The 21,577-nt window shown below is 41.2% G+C and overlaps 1 protein-coding gene across 2 annotated transcripts in view; it reads right to left on the bottom strand.

Moving 5' to 3' along the window:
* Positions 1 to 21,571, bottom strand: part of ULK2 (unc-51 like autophagy activating kinase 2) — an 81,037-nt gene extending 59,466 nt beyond the window's left edge. For both annotated transcript variants that reach the window (XM_034647368.1, XM_034647370.1), the window contains exons 1-7: positions 21,395 to 21,571; positions 20,078 to 20,170; positions 18,909 to 18,950; positions 7,523 to 7,555; positions 7,201 to 7,237; positions 2,307 to 2,480; positions 1,194 to 1,267 (exon numbers count right to left, since the gene is read on the bottom strand). In XM_034647368.1, the coding sequence (XP_034503259.1) occupies positions 1,194 to 1,267; positions 2,307 to 2,480; positions 7,201 to 7,237; positions 7,523 to 7,555; positions 18,909 to 18,950; positions 20,078 to 20,170; positions 21,395 to 21,484 (543 nt within the window). In that variant the 5' untranslated portion in view covers positions 21,485 to 21,571. The remainder of the gene's footprint in view (positions 1 to 1,193; positions 1,268 to 2,306; positions 2,481 to 7,200; positions 7,238 to 7,522; positions 7,556 to 18,908; positions 18,951 to 20,077; positions 20,171 to 21,394) is intronic.
* Between the last annotated feature and the right edge of the window lie 6 nt (positions 21,572 to 21,577).

Here is a 21,577-nt window from a genome sequence, read left to right as displayed (position 1 = left end):
AAGAGTATGAATGTTATAATAAAACCACACAGCAGCTACAGGACAGAGGTTACTTCTGGGTAGAGGAGTGGGAAATGGGAAGAGGGAAAGGTTTAAAGGACTTGGGCTGTTGCTGAAATCGTTTCTTTCTAGAAAAAAAAATATCAAGGCACACATGGCAAAATGTTACCTTTGTTAAATATGGACAATAGGTACACAAGTGTTTGCTGTATTACTCCCTGTTTTTCCTGTCATTTGAAAGCTTTTAAAATAATATACAAATGATGATGAAAACACAATAAGGAACTGCCTTAAAAGCAAAGGCGTTTGTTTTCTCTGCTGCTTTGTTACAGCTCTTTTCCCACCTCTCACTACATGTTGCTTTTTAAAAATACCAATAACCTGGACAAGCATTAAACAGAAATGTCAAATACTCTCAAAGCCAGTGAAACTTTATTTTCTAGGCGTACCATTTTTAGTTGTCATCCCTAGTAAGCTTCTGATTTAGATCAGAAAAATGGGCTTATTGAACATAAGCCCACTTTAAACTTAGACCTGAGACAGGTACGTGGATTTACTTTGCAGAATTCTGAAGCTCCAGAATTAAGCTATTTCCAGGCTCGATGCTTCACACTGGTTCGGAAGTTCCACAGCCTTTCCTTTTCAGACATGACAACATCCATTCAGAATGGTGAAGGAGAGAACTAAGATTTTTCAGCTTTACCTCTAACACTAATTGAAAAACCTTCTAGGATCCAGGGATCTTGTCAAGAGAAGTAACACACAAAAGCTGACCATGCTCATCCTAGAGATGAAGAGACGCCCAAGAGGGTTTTTTTGCTGTTTTCCCTAATATTACACATCAAGTATAGCATGCCTATGCTTCATCGATTTGTGTTTCAATTTAATCTAATAGGGAATTTCTACCACTAATAACTAATTTTTTAAAAAACTTAAACTAAAAGGACTCCACGCTGGGTGTGGAGCCTACGTAAAAAAATTTTTTTAGCTAATGGGTAAAAGTGACTTTTACAGTCCACTACTTTAAAGCAAAAGATGACTTACAGCATTATCAGTAATATAATCAGTATTATAATACAACAATTTAGGCTATCCATAAAATCACACCTTAATTGGAAACCAGCATCACACTTAAATTCCAGTGCCAATGGCACCGTACTATACACAGGCAAGGACAAAAAATACTCACTCACCATGTACATCGGGGACCCACACAGTGTGGCAGCCATCATGTTACTATGTAGGTAACGAGCAAACCCAAAATCCGCTATTTCACAAAAAAGGAGAAAAACAAAGGATACCTTTACTCACACTCCACATAGATCATACCTTCAAGACACAAGAGGGCACAAAGGAACTGTGAGGAATTTGCAGCTTATTGAGGAAGTCTGTCTGCCAAAGAAAAAAGTTTCTACCTCAATTTCGACAAGCTAAGAACTGGTAGTGATCACCAACCGTACAAGTCACTGCTCTTGCCAGTTATATCATCGAGGAGCGAGCGCCAAGCTTTGCGAGAGAAAACGTTAATTGCAATAAACGATTCATTAATACAGCTCTTACTAACGGTGCCAGGTATAGAATTTGAACTTTTTCTTTCCTTCTCCAGATCCAGATGTAACGTACATAAAATGAGAAACTTATTTTTTTTTTAAAGATTTCATTTATTTATTTGAGAGAGAGAGAGAACGAGCTGGGAGAGGGGCTGAGGGAGAGGAAGAAGCAGACTCCCCACTGCGCAGGAAGCCTGATGCGGGGCTCCATCCCAGGACCTGGGGATCATGACCTGAGCCAAAGGCAGACGCCCAACCGACTGAGCCACCCAGGCACCTCCAGAAATTTCTTTAAATACTGGTAAAAAAAAATTTTTTTTTCTAACAATGAAAAGAAAAGCTTAAAAAAATACCTAGCATTACACACTGCTTCAAAAACTTGTGAAAAAGAAAGGCTGATCTAAATGGTCTCTTAGATCCCTTGTGTTAAAATCCCATAAGCTGTAAAGAGCCCGGGTTATTCAACTGCAGTTACGACGATAATACATCAGATTCCCTTTGACGAGAAGCAGGATAGGGTTTGCGGCTGGGAGTCGTGTTTGGAGTTCCTAACGTGGGCCCCTCGGTCCTGAGATTTAGGATAGGCTGCCAGTAATGTAAAGAGTTCCGACATCCAAAAGCACCTCGCTGAACTCAATAAAAATTTCAGAAGTGCATCAACAAAACCCATCATTCTAACAAAGTTGAACTAAAATTTTCTAAAACTACGGAGTCTCAAGACTGTTCTTTGTATAAAACACTACGTAGGCTGTTTACCTATTTTGATGCGAATACCACTGACGTTGGATTTTCTGCGATTCGCGTATGACAGCAAGATGTTCTGTGGTTTGAGATCCCTGTGGATTATTCCTTTGCTGTGCAGAATCCGCATGGCAGCTGCGATCTGATGCAGAAACACTCTAATAGTATCTTCGCTGAGAGTTCCTTTAGCTGGTAGAAAAGGAATCGCATAAATATTTAAGCACACAAAATCAAATACCATCTGCATCTCCCATCAACAGAATTGAGTTAACATAGAGGGAATGAGGGAGTAGGAGTCCCCTTTTTTTTTTCCTCCGTTTTACTCTAATAATTTAAGTCTATGAAAAGATACCAGACACCTCAAACGTTCCACTCGATCTGTTGTAAAGAGAACTGATTTACATTTGCATCTCCTGTTTTCGCTGGTGTTTTTCCTTTCCCGTTTTTAACTGAAGGTGCCCACGTGACTCTGAGCACAACAGGTACTCAGCAAATGTGAGGCCGACCTCGACAAGCCAAAATATAAGTTCCCCTTATTAGCCAAATATCTGGGATAAATGTCCATATTTCATTCCGGCCATTACAGGAGCACAAATTAAAAGCACGTGGGGTCCCTGAATGGAGACTTGGACCTTTCACCACCACTTGTAACTGTGAGGGGTCCGTGCTCCCACACGGCTGTCCCCTCCTCTTCCCTGCTGCAACACTCCTGCCCCAGCGAAGGGTCGCTCATCACTAGACACCTTTAAGAAGGAACACTTGAACTTGTTTTCCCTACTATAAGGAGACGGTATGAACATCACTGGAGAGCAGTCATGACTCAGAGGCGACTACAGCGTGTCTATGTGTATGCTGGGGCATACTGGAATGGCCAACAGCTTGATCTGGAGTCAGGCTGCCTTTCCTCGAGTCCCGGCTCCTCCACCCCCTCACTGAGTGACCCGGGAAGATGAACCCTCCGTGCCTGCTTCCTCGTCTAGGAAAAGCTGGAAACAGACTAACCATGTGGGATTGTGGTGACAATCAAACAAGACAGCACCTTTAATAATAAAGACTTTAGAAAAAGCCTGGCACAGAATAGCTATTCGAATACAGTCAGTGCACGAAGAGAAACTTTTTATTACAATGGATCTAAAAGCCACAAGTGTGATTCCTTGAATCTACATTAGGGATTGAATATCCATGACCCTATCTACTAAATCTTTTGTGAATCTACTTCTGCTCATACAACTCTAGAGTGTGTTCTAGATAACCTTTCCATATGCCATTCAGAAGGTAAAAATATTATTACACTGTGTTCTAGATAACCTTTCCGTATGCCATTCAGAAGGTAAAAATATTACACTGGGAACAAATATTAGTTTTAAAATCATTTTAGACACGTTATGATGACTTTTTACATCTTCAACATCTTCAAGTAAGATAAATCCCCCTGGTTTAGAAATACTTTTTTCTGTTTTACTTTTTTTGTATTCTTTGGGGCTCTTTTCTTGATGCTCACTGAAAACAAAAAGAAATCCAAATACACTAAAACATGTAAAAAGTGATATCTTCCATATGCCATCCCTTAGAAATAAACACTGCTAAAAATATGGAGCGTATTCCTCCAGATCTTAGTGGGTGGTTCAAACCGATGATTAGGTCTTTATTTCTGTAACGTTTTTCTTAGGTTACTTTGCAAAAATTAGAATGGACAGTTTTCCATTTCATTCATTTATGTTTTCATTCTAGGGGTACTTTTAAATGACTGCAGCTCCTTAGAACTTGAATTTTTGCCCCATGACATACAATTTATTTGCTTCAGAGTCCAAATTCTAACACTGTTCTTGTGGGGGGAAATGAATGATCTAGTTTAGGCTGCTTCTGAGCACAAAGTGTAGTAAATATTCACGTCGTTCTATGAACATGGAATGCATACTTCTCATCACAACCCCATAAACTGAATTTCCCATGTTAAAAACTTAGTATTTTAAAGGCATGGCCAACATCAAAACTCTTCCAAAAAATTGAGTCTTTGAGCAAGTTAGCCCGGAGGGAGTAGACTCTGCCACAGCTGCCACACTCAATGAATTCTGCCAGAATCCATGTTAAAGTACGACTTGCTAATGAATTTGTTTTAAACTTTCAATCAGTAGAATTTGTTTTCTATCTTTTGAAAAGGTCAACAGCATTGTACTTACCAAAGCAAATAAAAGGACTACGTGATCGTGTTGTGATATAATGGCATTATTTCGTATACACCAGCGCTCTCCGATAACTATAATGTGGCCCACATATGTAACTTTAAATTTTCTTTTTTTTTTTTTTTTTTTTTTTTTTTTTTTTTTTTTTTTAAGATTTTATTTATTTATTTGACAGAGACAGAGACAGCCAGCGAGAGAGGGAACACGAGCAGGGGGAGTGGGAGAGGAAGAAGCAGGCCCACAGCAGAGGAGCCCGATGTGGGGCTCGATCCCACAACGCCGGGATCACGCCCTGAGCCGAAGGCAGACGCCTAACCGCTGTGCCACCCAGGCGCCCCAACTTTAAATTTTCTAGTAGCCAAGTTTTAAAAACTAAAAAGAAACAGGTCTAAATAATATACATTTAATCTAATACATCCAAAATGATTTCAACTTGTAATCAACATAAAATCCTTAAGGAAATATAATCGTTTTCTTCCTTGAAGTGTTCAAAATAAAAAATATTCACATTTACAGCCCATCTTTGGATTAGCCCGCATTTCAAGAGCTCTGTAGCCCCGTGAGGTTGGTGTCTACCTTCTTGGAACGTTAAACTCTCGAAAATTCCTTGAGGTCCAGATTTCTCTCACAGGTCTTTACAAGTGTTTTCAAACTACAAGGGATTCCTTTAAGGACCGTGGCAGAGAGGGACCAGGGAGAGGTTCAAGAGCTTGACCAAAACCACAGCAATTAAGTGATGTGAAGAGGGGCACTGTGGTAAACGAGCTTGTCCGTCTGACTCCAACATTTACGCTCATGAAGTCCTCACTCTTGGGTCCCCTGTTCTAACATGCTGCTCTGGAATAGCAACTACAGAGTTAACCTAACAGACAAAACCGCTGCCGAAGGGGACGTACCCCCGCCACAACAGAAACAGTGCCTGCTTCAGCGAGTGGGACTTCTGTTACTGAGGGAAACTGATATTCTAATGAGGGCACTGAACTCATAGGGCACGCTCAGTCTGACCCCAGGGAAAAGGTGCTTTGGCCCGGATCACTGAGAACATCAAGAACTGAGAAGGCAGAAGTAGGGTGTTTTGTAGCTTGAACTTCTTTTCAGCAGTGGTCAATGAAAGTGCCTATACTACCAAATGACATTTTGAAAATTTTTTTTTTCCAAATTAGGATTAAAAGAAAAAAAAAAAAGAATCTTGGTTGGGAAAAACACAAAACTACACATGCAATAAATTCCCAAATTCCAGGTAAAGGTTGTCTCTAAGTGGGAGGACAGGAGTGGGACTACGTTAGGGCTTACAGGGAGCTTCGACTACAACTTTTTCTTAAATTGGGGGGGTGGGGAGTAATAACCAGTTTCTTTCCTTCCTTCCTTCTTTCCATCCCTCCCTCACTCCCTCCTCTCCTTCAGCAACAATCAGCTAGCCAAACACCAAGCTTTTCAGTCCTGTCTCTGTCCACTGCCTCCCTGAAGGCATGCTGGCTTCGGGAGGGGTCCTGCGGCTCTCCCTTGGCTACTGTGGGCAGGGCAGGCGCCCCGGGAAGCAGAAGCCACAGAGGACCGGTCCACTCGGGGCAGGAACACACGGGACCAGGCGGGTCTCGGCTCCCCTCCGGCCTGAATCTCCCCGGTCAGGATGAACTGGGCTCGCACTCTGCTCCTTCTCTGCGGTGACAGTCACCGTGCCTGGCTGGCCAGCCGATGACCACGGACCGTGGGCGCTCCGCTGGCGGGCGTCCGTGTGGTGTCCGTGGTGTCGCTGTCCTGGGGTCGCCGCTGTCCCCTGTGCGCCCAGGCCAGCATCACGGATGGGAAGGAGCTCCGCGCCCAGGGGCCACTTCACCCACTACAACAAGCAGGCGACAGCCGAGGGCAACACTCCCAGTGTTCTTCCTAGTAATCTCTACGCAGCTTTTGAAAGTCAGCAACGTTTCATATTTTAAAGATTTTTAAAAGCTCACTTCCAATTGCACTCCCTAATTACTAGCTGAAATTAACATTCTTAATATGTTCTGGTAAACTGTCCACACCCTTTGTAAGTGTATCTATTGATGTCTTGGGGCCACCATCAACCGCCATGATCTATTTAGAGGTTGAGATACTTTTCTTGGCATATTTCCCTTGCATTTTAAGGGATGAACAAGGAGATGCTGACCTCATCTAACACCATTTTAAAAAATACTTGTGTGAGACAAAATTTGATCTGAATGCCTCATATCCATCCTATGTATTTCAAGCACCATCCAGTACTAAAATCTCACCTCTGCCATGAAATAATTTCAACGTTACTTTTAATTAATCCTCTGTAACTTTTTAATTTACTAGATTCACATTAATAAACACATTCTTAGATATATTTTTGCATTGTGATTTTTTTTATTTTGAAAGAAATGAAAGGGACTGAAGTTTCACTGCTGGTAACCCAGGAGAGTCTTTTGAAGAAGAGAACCATTTGGTTTTTTTTTTTCTCTCTTGGGGAGAGGACCCATCTCTCAAACACTGGCAGCAAGAGGGACACATGAAGGAAGCACTTACACACAAGTTTAGGAATAAAACCACAACAAACAACAGTTGGTCAGCAAAGTGATCACACTTAAACAAACACAAGAATTTATTGAATGTTTCTATACAAATGCAGAAAACAGGGTCAGCATTATTTCAGAAGTAACTCTCAGGATTAAACAGACTACGGAGCTATCTTTATTGAACACTGACAGACAAACAAAAATTACCTTGCAAATAATCTGCCAGGTCTCCACCATTGCAGTACTGATACATAAAAGAAAAAATAATTAAAATAAGGAAACTGGCTCAAGATTAATTCAATTCATGATCAGTTAATTTTAATAAAAATATTTTCTATATAATGTAAATCTAATCTGAAAAATTTAAGAATTATAGTGTCAAAAAATTTAAATTAGATATTCCCTATAATCTAAACCACTCGATGGACTTTATTAATTCAAAATTTCAAATAACAATCTGCTCACCACTTTAAAGTATGTATTAATCAAAAGGAACCTGAAGTAAATTAAACAGCACATATACACCTACCTCCATCACCAGAAAGACAGAGTTGGGTAATTCCTGAAAAGTAACATTAAACACAATTTAGAGAAAGAATGAAACTCACATTCAAAAAATAATGACAGTTAATAAAAATACTACACTTGCTCATTACTAAACAAGTAAAATAAAATCACAAAATCTATTAGTAAGTGAATTTAAAATCCCCAACACAATAATTTAAGCATCCCAACTTCAAAACCAAGCCAAGTTTTGATGACACTAATATAGTCATTACACTCAATTCTGTTTACGGAAAAAACTAAAGAAAGATTCATTGTTTGGTCATAGCTATGGTAAATTTGTAGGGGGAGAAGGATTCTCTGGCCCCCAGAGAAGCACTTCCACTTTGAAAAGTTTATGATTTGAGCAATGGCTCGGTAACCCTAGCTAACAACGCTAAATGCACAATCTGATTTCTGGAATACACGACCCAGGATGGTTAGTTTTTTGTTTTTCTGATTCTTAACGTTTATTTGGAGGCAATCACATTATCTGGGAATTATTGGCAAAGGAAAGACATTTATTTCCTCACATGTCTTGGTAACAGACTGATTTTTAAGGAACCGATTTCAGAAATTTTACTAAGTCTCTCAAAGTCATACAGCTCCAGATCTGTTGCTTGGGTAATTCAAAGACTGGCTTCATGATTCTTCAAAAACAATTTTTACAATGTTAATTAAATTTTAAATTGTGCTTTCTATAGCCTAACTGGAGACAGTGTTCAAATGGGATTTAAGATACAGCCCTTCCCAAAAGCACCTGGCTTCACTAATACCCTAAATTCAAGGATGAGGAGTTCTATCAGAGGACAAAAGGGGAGTTAAGGCAGCATCCCTCCGAGTGTGGTTCAAGAATCAGGGCCAATCAGCGAATTATCTGGTACTAGCCCACAGTGAGGTAATTACAGAAACTAAACGTAAGACATTTTAAAAGGCTTAAAGTAATTTAACAAAATAATTTTATGTCAGCTAAACCTAATAATAAGAACTTTGGACATCTGTTTGCAGGTCCTTTTTTTAAGTTCATTTTTACAACAATTTGTTTTTATTGGGTTTTATAAACTATCAGTTCCCACAGATTAGAAACGAAAACTGGCGTCTCAGCACTTCTAGTCTAGAGCACTTCTGTGCAACGAGGAGCAATACAAGGGGCTGCCACAAAGCGGTTCCACGGTGTTCGCCAAGGGTCTGGACGCCACGAGTCAAGACCCAAATTATGTTCTGCAAGAAACTCAGTGACTTGGGATGATTTACTTCACTTAATTCTCCAGAGGATGAGAAAAAATTAAAACACACTGTGCCCAATTCTTTGAGCCCCCCGCCTCCCCGCCCGCACATGAAGGCATTTGGAAGTTCAGAAGAATGGCAGTGCCTTGTGCTCTGTGTTGGGGAACCAGAAACCACAGTGCTGCCCAAGCAGGATCACACACGGCGTGGAGAGCCAAGCCGAAAGCCTAAAACAGACAGCTGGTTTCCCTAAACAGCAGCACTCCCATGAGCAGGAAGGAAGTGGGGAACTGTCAGCTCCCAGCAGGCTAGAAAAGCAAGTCTGTAAGAAATACTTATTTCCTTTTATCATAAACAAAAACAAAAATCTATTTCTAATTTAGCTAAATCATCTCTGTGGTGAATCAGTCTGTTTAGCCATCTAACCTGATCAAATCCAGACCAAAATGGCCTATTATGCCTAAAAATACTGAGATATCATCAAACCACTGTTTTCTTCTCAAGTACAAAGTACAAAAATATTAACTCAAATCAGTATTGTTTAATCATATAATAGCACCATATCCTAAATACTGAAGAGAAAAGACAACTAGGAATTCCTTAGGGAAGGCTAAACTGTTTACACGAAGACAAGGAAAGAAATATTTTAACATCCTTGATTTCTCACGCAAATCCTCTCTTGCCCACCTTTAAAGCAGTACAAACCTCCAAAAGTTCAGTCATTCTCTCTTGAACACCCCTCCCTCCTTAAAGGCCTCCATTACAAAATAGTGCATCTTTTAAGTGAAGATGTAAGTAATCTGGAGCACGAGTAGCTCCAAGAGCCGGGAAAGAGTCGGCAAAAGAAAAGAGAAAACAACCAATCAAGTCATCTATGGACAAACTGAAACTCCTACGGTACTGGGGCACCAGGGAAGAACTTGAAGAGATACTTGGAGGGTGAAAAAGGCCGAGGAATGAGGCCAAGAGGCCTGTGAGCTAGACCACGGAGGGTTTCCCAAAGTTGAACACACACCTGATCTCCTTTTCTAAAGTCAGAAAATCCTCATCCTCAACTCCTCTCCAGCAACTTCCACCCACAAAATTAAACACAATGAATTTCAATTTATCATTTCCCTACTCAAATTCCTTAATAAGACAGAAAAGCCCCAAGAAGGAAAAAAAAGGTATTATTATGAAGAACTCTATGCCAGTATACAAAAATTTAGATGAAATAAACATAACAACAATCTGTTCAAGTAAAAACACAATCTTCAGAATTATTCTCCTTGGGGCTACATGGTACTAGCCAGCCTCATAGCATCGTATGAGTAAGCAGGCTTGGATTATCATCTCCCTTTACCAAGGGGGTGGTGTTTATAAATAAAAAATAAAGTCTTTTGAAGGACGCACAGCAGTGGGTTTTTTCTGGTGAAAGAAATAAAGGGAGCTATCAGAAGAGGGCATCTCTTATTTACTTTATATACTGCTAGACTAGTTAAATTGTTTTTCCGCTGAGGGCCTATTACTTTTGTAATTCGAAAAAACAATACACATAAAGTGAATTTAAGAATCAGAGAGCATGACTAGGTGTTCTTTCCAGCACAATTCAGATGCTCAGAATCCGAAGGGGAGAAACATTAAGTAGCAAAACAGTTCAGAAAGAGAGAAAGACTGAAGAAAAAGTCTGGGCTCATAAAACCCATCCCTCACCATTTCCTGCTACTTTTCCTGATCATTCTCCACCCCTTAGATGACTCCTATGGGTTATCTTGTAAAAGAAGAAAGAAGATCCCTGAAACCTCCTAGGGGATCAGAGATGAAAGGCTCTTCTGTTATGTTAATGAGGTGACCTTTGGAAAAACCCCGGGTCACCTAAGGATAGGGTCTGGATTGCCAGGGGAACCAACAGCTGGATTAGAGGGTTGGAAATTTCAGCCCCACCCCTCCCCACCCCACTTTCCAGAGAGAGGAGAGGGACTAGAGATTGAGTTAAATCACCAATGGCCAATGATTTAATGTACTGAACCCATATATTGCAGCCTCCATAAAACCCCGAAAGGATGGGGCTCAGAGGGATGTGGAGAGAGTGGTTGCCTTTCCTACATACCTCACCCTGTGCATCTCTTCCATCTGGTTGTTTCTAAGTTATATTCTTTCATATCCTCTTATAATAAACCGATAATCTAGCAGGTGAAATGTTTCTCTGAGCGCTGCGAGCCATGCTAGCAATTAATCAAATCCAAGGAGGCAGTTGCTGGTACCTCTGATCTATAGCTGGTTGGTCAGAGACGCAGGTGACAACTGGGACTTGTGACCGGGTGTCTAAAATTGGGGTGGGGGGGGGACAGGGCAGGGGGTGCAGTCTTGTAGGGCAAAGTCCTTAACATGTCGAATCTGATGCTAACTCCAGGTAGACAGTGTTAGAATCGAGTGGATGGCTTGGTGGTGGTGGAAAAAACACGCATTGGAATATAACAGTGATCCGTCAAACCTGAAAGAGGACGCCAACCACCTCCATTCTGACCTCAGCCTGCACGTTCTCATCGATTAAATTCTTTCCAGTTTATCTCAACTCAGGCAAAAGACCTGGAGGGCAAAGCAGCAACAGGGACTGCCCCATGGCCAACAAGACCCCTTGTGATTGACCCCAAGACAATGACTGACCTGACCTTTCCTGCCCACCTGCATGTACCCACCAACCTTTGCCCCACATTTTCCTCGTATGCACCTAGAAGTTATTTTCAGCACTTTGGAGACCATCTTTTGAGAGTTACTCGGCTGTCTTCCCAGTGTCAGCCTGAAATAAATCCCTTTCTTGTTTCAACACCACTCATTTCTCTGCCTTTGAATTTTGTCAGTGGCAAGTGGTCAAACCTGGTCCATTCGGGACCCCCGGAGCCAGGTGCTCTTGTACCCTTGGGCCCCCCTTACAAACTTAAGAAGTGATAACAAAGTACCTCCCTAATCTAAACCTGATTTGCCCATAATTCTTCAAATTGCCTAACTCTTTTCAACAGTCCCACAGAAGGTTTCACCCTCTTCTGCAGTTACACCAACGGCAGGTAAAAGTTTGGGATGCTCCTCTGAAAAATAAGATGAGTCCCCATATCATTTCTCTGCACATAAATTCCAGAGACCAAGGATATAAATATGAAAAACCAAAACCATAACTACTACAAGAAAACAAGGGAGGGCCATTTTTATAATCCCAAGGTGGAGAAATCCTTCCATGATATGAAACCTAGAGACCATTAAAGAACAGATGGACAAATTGCATGACCCAAGAACGTCCACAGACCGAAGAGATGCTAAAGATCCCCTCCTCCCTGACCCCCAGAAAACAGAGGCAGACAAACTGGGAAAAACATTTCAATACCTACAACAAAGAGGAGTCAACTCAGATTTCCTCGTCTTGGCCTCACACAGCTGTTATCAGCCCTATTTCTCCTCAATGTCTTACCCATCTGTCCAGGCCTCTCCCTTTCCAGTGGTGCTACCGCTGTCACCCAGACACCTCCTACATGGTGGCCCCATATCCACCTGTGCCCATTCTCCAGAGTCGCCAATGTTACCTACTTTAATAAATGTCTGTGCTGACTGATTTATAATGGAGAATACTCCTTTTTTGTAACCATAATGGTTAAATCTAATACTCACTGGCATTGAAGGACCTGAATGCAAATTCATAATCAGAAGACTGCCCAATGATTACAGAAGAAAGCAAAAGTGAAAACTCCCCCACAAAAAGAGAAAATTGCTTTTTCCCCCTCAGTTATAAAGTGTTTATTGCAAAACCTTAAGATATATAACACTTGAAAGTAAACAATCACCTTAATGTCACCATCTGAGACTGACATGAGGGCTTATGCTTTCATGCACCTATTCACACACACTCATGTGCAAATGGAGCATATATTTGCATTATTGTACATTTTAACATCATCCATTTCCACCTTTTTGCTTATCTCTACCTCTCTAAACAGTCAATATTTCCACCTGGTGTATCTTTCCATAACTTTCTCCTTAGTAAAAGGTGAGTATTTCTAATGGTAACAGATACTTCTCTTCATTCACATATTTTTTAACTGCCCACTATACATAGGACACTGTTCTAGGTTCTGAGATATGCTGCAAGCAAGCACAGTTAAATGCCCTATTCTTGTTAAGCTTCACTTCTAAGAGGTAAGAGTCCGGGAGAGACACCAAGCAAAAGAATTGAGTATATACAATATGTTAGAGGGGAATGTGTGCTTTGAAAAATAAGTAGGGAAGGGAGATAGTGCTGGGGAGGGGATTGTAATTTTAACGAGGGTGGCTAAACCAAGCTGAAATGTATTCGTTGAAAACATAACGCTTGAGTAAAGACCTCAAGAAGGTTGGGAATATATCTATATATACCACAGAGATAGAGAAATATCTGTATATACGGTATATCTGGGAAGCAAGGTCTTAGCGAAAAGGAAGAAGAGGGCCCTGGGAAAGGACCACTACAGGGACCATACTGCAGGTCCACGTGGATGGGAGAAGCAGCAAGCACAGAGAAGAAACAGGAGACGGGGTCAGAGATAATAGGGTCATGCTGTGCAAATAAGGACTTTGGCTTTTACTCTGATAAAAATGGGGAGTCCGAGCAGAGGACTAACAAGCCCTGACTTACATCACTGGGATTATTCTGACTGCAACGCTAAGGATATTCTTACAGGGTGTGGAAGCAAAATATTGTCCGACAGCATACCAAAAATGTTCTAACAATTCACATTTCTACCAGTAATCCATGAGAATCTTTTACACCTCCTCCCCAATTTCACCAGTAAGAACTGAGACACTTTTTAATTTTGACAAAGGGATGCGTGAGAAGTGACATCTCACTGTTACTTTAATTTACATTTCCCTGACTACTTGTTCATGAATATCATTTCATACATTAGACATTTTTATTTCTCTTACGAGAATAAACAATTTATATCCTTTGCTTACTATCTCTTTGGGTTATCTTTTCCTTACCAATTTGTGAAGGATTTATATGTTTGAGATATTAGCCCGTTATCTGTTGTGCTGTAAATACTTTCTCATTTATTATGGTATAACGTACATTCATTAACATACATGAAGTGTACATTTCAATGTGTTGTGAAAAATGCACAGACCCATGTAACTACCCTTCCAATCAAAATACAGATAATTTCCATCACCCCAGAAAGTTCTTTCATCCCGTCTGCTCTCCCCACCTCCCCAGAGGCACCCTCTATTGTTCCCTCCCCGACGCCTACCACCCTCACTCAGTTTTGTTTCTTCTTGGAACTCACAAACAGAATCATACAGTAGCTGTATATGGCTGGCTTCTTTTTCTCAACACTGTAGAGGTCACTTTCAGGCAACAGGCTTGAACAATGGAAACTTGAGCAAGGCAAAAGGCCCACAGCGACCACCGAGCTGAATGCAAACAGGCTCATTAAGCGAAGCACCTCGCACCTCCAAAAGGCCACAGACCGTAAGTGACCAATGAGCTACTTACAACCAGGTACCAAAAATGGGACAATTCCATATGTTCCCCTACCTCTTCATTCTGCATTATAACTACAGCCCCCACCACTGCCTCCTCCAAAGACAGTCTCTCCGTTGCTGCCCTGCCTGCTGCTTCCTTGCCCTGTATTCAATAAACTCCTATCTCCTATCTCCTTTGTTCTGCCCCAAGTGAATTCTCTCAGGGCCTGCACCGTGGGCTTCCCTCCAGTTGGGACATTTAAACACAAACATAACGTTTAAAATTCGTATGCTGTGGCAGGTATCAAGTTTGTTCCTTTTAATGGCTGTCAATTTGGTCATGGTGCTATTTGCCATAAAGCAAGTTTATTAAAAAATTTTATATGTCCCTACTCCTATAGCTTATGAGTTTCTTGATTTAAAATATCCTTCCAACTCTTGGTTATATATAGTCATCTAAATATTATTCTAAGATTCTTGGGATGCCTGGGTGGCTCAGTCAGTAAGCACACACCTTCGGCTCAGGTCATGATCTCCAGGTCCTGGGATCGATTTCTGCCATCAGGCTCCCTGCTCAGTGGGGAGTCTGCTTCTCCCTCTACTCTCCTCCCCTCTCTCTGTCTCAAAAAAATAAATAAAATCTTAAAAAATATACGTTATTCTAAGATTCTTACTCTTTATTTAAACCTTTAATTCCTTTGGAAAATGATGAGAACAGGGATCCAACTTTATTTTTTTCTCAGATATCTCAGTTTTGTCAGCACCATTTTATTAGATGAATCATCTTTTTCTCACAACACTAAAAATCACCTACTGTGGATATTTATGCAGACAATGGACAAATACGCAGGTGAAGTACTGCTAACTGACAATACTTATCTCATGCCCAGAAGGCTCAAAGATAGGTATCTTTTGAACAACATCATGATATTACTCTCCTGCTCCTAAAACTCTTCAATGGCTTAGCTCTGCCCTCAGAATCAAGACTGCATGTGGGGGGCGCCTGGGTGGCACAGAGGTTAAGCGTCTGCCTTCGGCTCAGGGCGTGATCCCGGCGTTTTCGGATCGAGCCCCACATCAGGCTCCTCTGCTATGAGCCTGCTTCTTCCTCTCCCACTCCCCCTGCTTGTGTTCCCTCTCTTGCTGTCTCTAACTCTGTCAAATAAATAAAAAAAATCTTAAAAAAAAAAAAAAAGACTGCATGTGGGCCCTGCCAACATCAGGCCAGCGTCATCTACTACTACTCTCCCCTCACTGTCCCCCCCCTCCCATCCCCCACCCAGGCTTCATCCTTCCTGTCTGCTCTACAGAGAAGACTTCCTCTGCTTGGGGCGCTTAGCTGCTCTTCTCCCACCTACCCAAGCCCCGCCATCTCCCACTCTTCCATCAAGTCTGCTTAAACACCACTTCTGCACCAAGTCTTCCCAGCCCCACAAAGTGGGGAGCCCTACTCCCCTCACCCCCACAGGCTTTCCTCTCAAAGGACTTCAACTGTCCTTCTCTCCCTCATGGCACTGTGCACACTTAGAATAAGTAGCTATTTGCTTCATGTCCTCCTCCCCAATATGTGGGAAGCCCCACGAGGGCAAAGACCATTTCTATTTTGTTTGCCAGTAGACTCCTCTATTTTCTCATTAACTGGTCCAAGAAACACTAATTCCAAAGGAATCAGTAAGAACAATGAACACAACAGAAGCATCACAGAACAGCAACAGGAAAGTCACAGAAGAAAGACAAAAAGGCAAATAAAACATGAGGACGGTCAATGCACTAACGATTTAAGGAAAAAAAAACAACAGGTCATCAGATCAAAATAAATTGGTACAACCTTCTGCAAAGGCAACATGCTAATATCTTTGACCAGACGACAAGGAATTTAGTCTACAGGATCACTCATTCAAACAAGCCAAGATATGTACGCAGCTTTCTCTGCAGCACGGTTTCTAACAGGGAAAAATAAGAAACAACCCAAATGGCCACAAATGGGTTTTAAGTAAATTACCATTTAGCCCTAGAGTACTATGTTGATATGAAAAGGTATCCAAAATACACTAAGTCTAATTAAACAAGCTGCATTTATGTAAAAATACTATTATTAAATTCCTCACAATGAAAAGCTTAAAAACTAAGTATAAATGATTATAGCTGCATATATATACACACACACATACATATATATAGAAAACTCAAAAAGAAACATAACTGGTTATCTCTGAAAATTGCTACTTCTTTCCTAATTTATTCATGTTCATAATGATTATTTTAACTATGGGGATATGTTAATTTTTTAATTAGGGAAAGTGTGTTGCTTTTTAGGTGTCATCTAAACTGAAACCTGATTTTTTTTTACAATGTCAAGTTCTCAATTTATAAAAGTTTATCCATACGGGCGCCTGGGTGGCACAGCGGTTAAGCGTCTGCCTTTGGCTCAGGGCGTGATCCCGGCGTTATGGGATTGAGCCCCACCATCAGGCTCCTCCGCTATGAGCCTGCCTCTTCCTCTCCCACTCTCCCTGCTTGTGTTCCCTCTCTTGCTGGCTGTCTCTATCTCTGTCAAATAAATAAAATAAAAATCTTAAAAAAAAAAAAAAAGTTTATCCATAAACTTTAGACAGATTTCCAAAACTGATGGCCAGGAAAAAAGATGTTCATTTCAAGTTGATAAAATTACTGTACTGTCTCCACAAACATACAGTCAACAATTAAAATTAAGGAAGCAAATCTAAAATATCACACCAAGACTGTTTACTCATTAGCCAAAAGCTCAGGAGTGCATTTATTTGACTGATATTTCTTAATTTTATGTATGTCCAGTGGTGGACAAGGCACAAAATAGAAACATTTTAATGCGGTCACCTTGAAATTCCTGATTGTTTGATAACTCAGGTTTCTGAGTACATGTTCCTCCTAAATATCTCCCTCTACAACCAACGCTAGTACTTAAAAATATTATTCTAATAGAATGCAATCTATGTATACTCTCTATTTTCTAAAAGTAAAATGTACTCTGCAATTGACGGGGTTTTCTGTGCTTCTTGAAAAATGGGAAATTAAGAGTTAATACTATTTAACAATTTTTGTACCAGGCACTGACTTGTACCACTTGGTGCCCTCTGTCTCCAGAGACTAAGACAAACTACACAAACAGCTCTGAGGAGAATCAACAGTTCAACTAGGGATGGGGAGATAAGTTTAGTTTTGACTTTAAAGTTTCTTCCCCTTTCTTTCTATGCTGCTTTGAATTTTTTGGATGAAGGAATGAGTTACACCCATTTAAACAGGTAATAAAATACACCTCACAGCACTCACACAGTCTGCACATGAAATATAAATTGCAATTTTTGGGGAGAGTAATCACACTCTCCAATCAAAAACTTTAAAACCATGTGCAGAATTATTTGCCCTGGTAATTCCAGTGCTAGAAATTGAATGTAAACAATCCAAGCTATGTTCAGAACTTATATATTATCCTCACAGCACTTTTCTATAATGGAAAAAAAAAAAGAAACATCTTGTAACTTGGGTTTAAATACTTTGTAATGTGATAGGACTAGGTAAAAATCACTACATACAAAAAAGCAGCACAAGAAGAACAGCTCATTTTGTCTCACCCCACTAAAATTAAGCACACTGAAAGCAAGGACTTTGTTTTATTCACTGCTTTATTCCTAGGCCTTAGGACAATGCCTGGCACATAGCAGCCACTCCAAACCTTACAAAACAAATGAATTCGAGTAATGCAAGTGTGTACAGAAAAGGTTTTAGCTAGAAACACATACAGCAGACTCACATAACATATCCATTTGCTTTACTGGAATTCAACTGTCCAGACTAAAAAAAACAAAAGAAGGAAATAATGTGAATCATGCACTCTAGTCTGCTTTGGAGTGAGAATCCAGGGAGAAGCTGAGTCTGCTGGCCCTTCTGCAGATCTCAGCTCGCCGTGGCTCTCACACAGTGGATACCGCACTAGACAAGAGTACTTCTAGAATTTAAAACATAATATGGCCCCTAACTATAAGCCAACTACTTACTCTGGTGCTCTGCCCCCCCCCAAATAGTAATTTTCTCCAAAATTGGGATTTTTAAAAGGTTTCCAAGGGGAAATGTTACCTTAGAAGAGAACTTCAGAACCTTGCCTTCCCACCTCCAAACAAAATGCAAGTCAACTCTATGCCATGGTGATAATCACAGATAAATCAGGGTGATGAATATGCATGCTTTCTTTGTTTTTATTTATTTTTTAATACCTCTACAATTAGCAAATGTTGCCTTTGCAATAAGAAAAAAGCTCTATCTAATTTTTAAATAGCCCACAGCAGTCCTTTCTACATTTATTACAGAAATGCTAGGGGGAAAAAGAAGAAATGCTAGATCTGGTATCAATATTCATCTACTTGACCGACAACGGCACTATGCCTATAGTTAGTATAACCGTACTCATGCAGCACATTACTTCCTCCTATCCCTCCACACTACTTTAAACAGTACTTCCTCCTATCCCTCCACACTACTTTAAACAATTTCTTAGGTAATAAACATGTAACTCAAACTATATACCTTTCCAACAAGAATAAGGCAATTTCTATTTCTATTACAATTCACTTAAATTTGTATGAAATAGCAAAGTTCTTTACTGACATGCGAATCAAAAAAATAATAATAAAATAATAAGGTACCTGAACATCATAGAGTGCTACAATATTTTCATGCTGAAGTTCCTGTTAAGGAAATTGAGAATTTAAAATATTTGTGACTGCTTAATAAATATGTTTCAATATCCAAACAAATATTAACTTAAGTATACACACACATACACGTACTACATACTTTCTATACACTACACTTCCATCACTGGATTAGAACAATTCAATCTACAAAAGAATAAGAGGGAAGGTGCCTGATCAAACTTTCCTTGAGCCCTAAATGTTTTTTCACCGCAATCATTTTTTAGACTCTTAACAAGGTGAGTACTCTCATTTACAAAATAAATGTCACAGTTCCTATGACCACAGACTCTCTGGGAGTCTCTCAAATTCAATATACAGTTCTAACAACAATAAAGGCATAAAATTCCAAAGTGCTTTTAAAGAGTACATTATTTGCCTGAAAGAAAACGAAGCATAATTCTTAGCTCAAAGAGCTGTAATTCCTACCAAAGAGCTCTTTAGAGTAGAAATTTCCATGAAAGCTGGTGTGAGGTGAGAGCTCTATGTTCACACAGCTTGGGGCACACGGAGTTAAATACACCTAAGCCAGTTTCTTCATTGCGCAATTTTTCAGATTTTTCTTTACCGAGCAAAGTGCTTTGCGACTCTCCAAGAAGTATGCAGTAAACAGGATTTTCCACACATAGTTGACTAGGAGGCCTTTTTTTTTTTTTTCCCCCTCAAAGCACCTCACTTGAATAACACTGCTTGTGAGTGATCTAAAAAGGCCACTTCCAAGGTAAATAATTTTTTTTTCAATTTACAAGGAGAAAAGATTCCATCTGCCCCCAGTCCCCCCCAAATACTTAAGTGTCACCTGAAAGAGATCAAGAGAAGAGCTAAATAATGGATAAGAAGGGTGTGCCTCTTCTCAAACAGTAATACAATAACTAGGGAAAAGAAATTAGGAGAAGCTAAAATCCGTCTTCACAGAATCCCTCAAAGCACTGGCCACAAGCCACAAACATCTATTCTTAAAAATAGCTTCCCAGAACTCAAATGTCTCAAAAAACTGAGCATGCAAAAATGAGAGCAACAGGTGAAAATTCTCAAACTTGGCTCCAACGACCAACATTACAAAACATGTCATCATGTATTAAGTTTTAACCCAGTATGAAATATCACATAAAGCAACATACCTTTAAGATCTTAATTTCCTTCCCAAGCAGTATTTGTGATTTTGACAAGTTCTTTTTATTAATACTTTTAATAGCTACCTCCCAATCGGTTTTCTGGAAAGGAAAAATAGTGTTACTCCGGGAAGTTATTTTATAGAAACATAATCTACAAGCACAAAGGTATTTTTAGCAAATTTATAAACACTGCGGGGGGGGGGATGGAAAAGAATCTGAATCTCCAAGAGGAAAATGATTTCATAAATTACAAGCTAATGTCCCGCAAGACAACGACTAAAAATAATAAATATGAAGACCACGTAGTAAGTAGCATGAAGTGAAACAAAGGACAAAGTTTTCAACCACTTTAAAGTTATGGAGAAATGTGGATAATACACTGCAAGGTGGTATTTGATAGCTTGGCAAGATTTAGCCCTGTCTTAATTACTTTTTATCAAGTTTTCAGTTATTCTCATAATAAAGGAAAGCAGTTTTTATTACTCTGATAAGCAACAAAACCAGCCCACTTTTAACAGGCCCCTTGCCAACACCCAGGACTACCAAACCCCTTTGATTATTTCCACTCCCTAGGTGCTCTTCCAAATTCTTTAGATTCGAAAACCTCGTGGGACCCTATTTGCGGAACAGCAAGAGCTTTAAAACATTTTTGAACCTGCATTCATGTTTACTTGGATTGAAAAATGAAGCGTCCAACCCATCTTTTCCACCCGCCTAACCTCAGGACGGGAAGGTGGGGACGGGGCTCGTCCGGGTGTAGATGGACCAATGCTGGGAAATGTGACACCCCCCCGAGTTTGAGAAAGTCTCGGGCTAACGGGAAGCCGGCCCGTTTTCCGCTGGGTCTGCAAATATCGACCTCAAAAGTGACAAGCCTTGGCAGCCCAGGGCGCGGAAAAACCTAAGGCGCGTCCACGCCCGAGCCCCGAGCTGGGCAGGGGACCGTGCAGTCCTTTCGTACTCGGATCCCGGGCACATTCAGGGATAAAGGCACGACCGGGCGGGCCAGGGGGGTGAGCCCCTAAGCTCACTCTGGTTACCGGGCATTCTGCAAGGAGGAATCAGAGGCCGAGCGGCCCGTCGGTAGGTGGAGCGCTGCCTAGCGGCTTCGGCCTCAAAACAATCCTCGCCCGACCAAAACAAACCCCGCGACACTGACAGCGCGCACAATGCCAGGCCTCAGGGCGGCGAGCCAACCCAGGGGGGCCTGCGCGCCTGCGGCGTCGCCAAGTTTCAGGACCACCCAGTCCGGCCGCGGCCGCGAGGGCGGCAGAGGTGCCGCGGCCCGAAGACCCCGGCCTCGCCCCGGCCGGCAGGGCTCACCTGGCGGTGCCGCCCCCGGAAGACCACGGCGAAGGCCCCGTGTCCCACGAGGTCCCTCTTGCTGTACTCGAAGTCGCCCACCACCTCCATGGCCGCGCCCCCGGGGCATACAGCGGGCGCGCGGGCGGGCGGGCAGCGCAGCGAGGCGGGCCGGGCTCAGCACCGCGGGCCCGCCGGCCCGGA

Source organism: Ailuropoda melanoleuca, chromosome 17 (genome assembly GCF_002007445.2).
Source record: "Ailuropoda melanoleuca isolate Jingjing chromosome 17, ASM200744v2, whole genome shotgun sequence".
Taxonomy (NCBI): domain Eukaryota; kingdom Metazoa; phylum Chordata; class Mammalia; order Carnivora; family Ursidae; genus Ailuropoda; species Ailuropoda melanoleuca.
The sequence above is the reverse complement of the archived record's forward strand: the minus strand, read 5'-3'. Positions and strand labels throughout refer to the sequence as shown.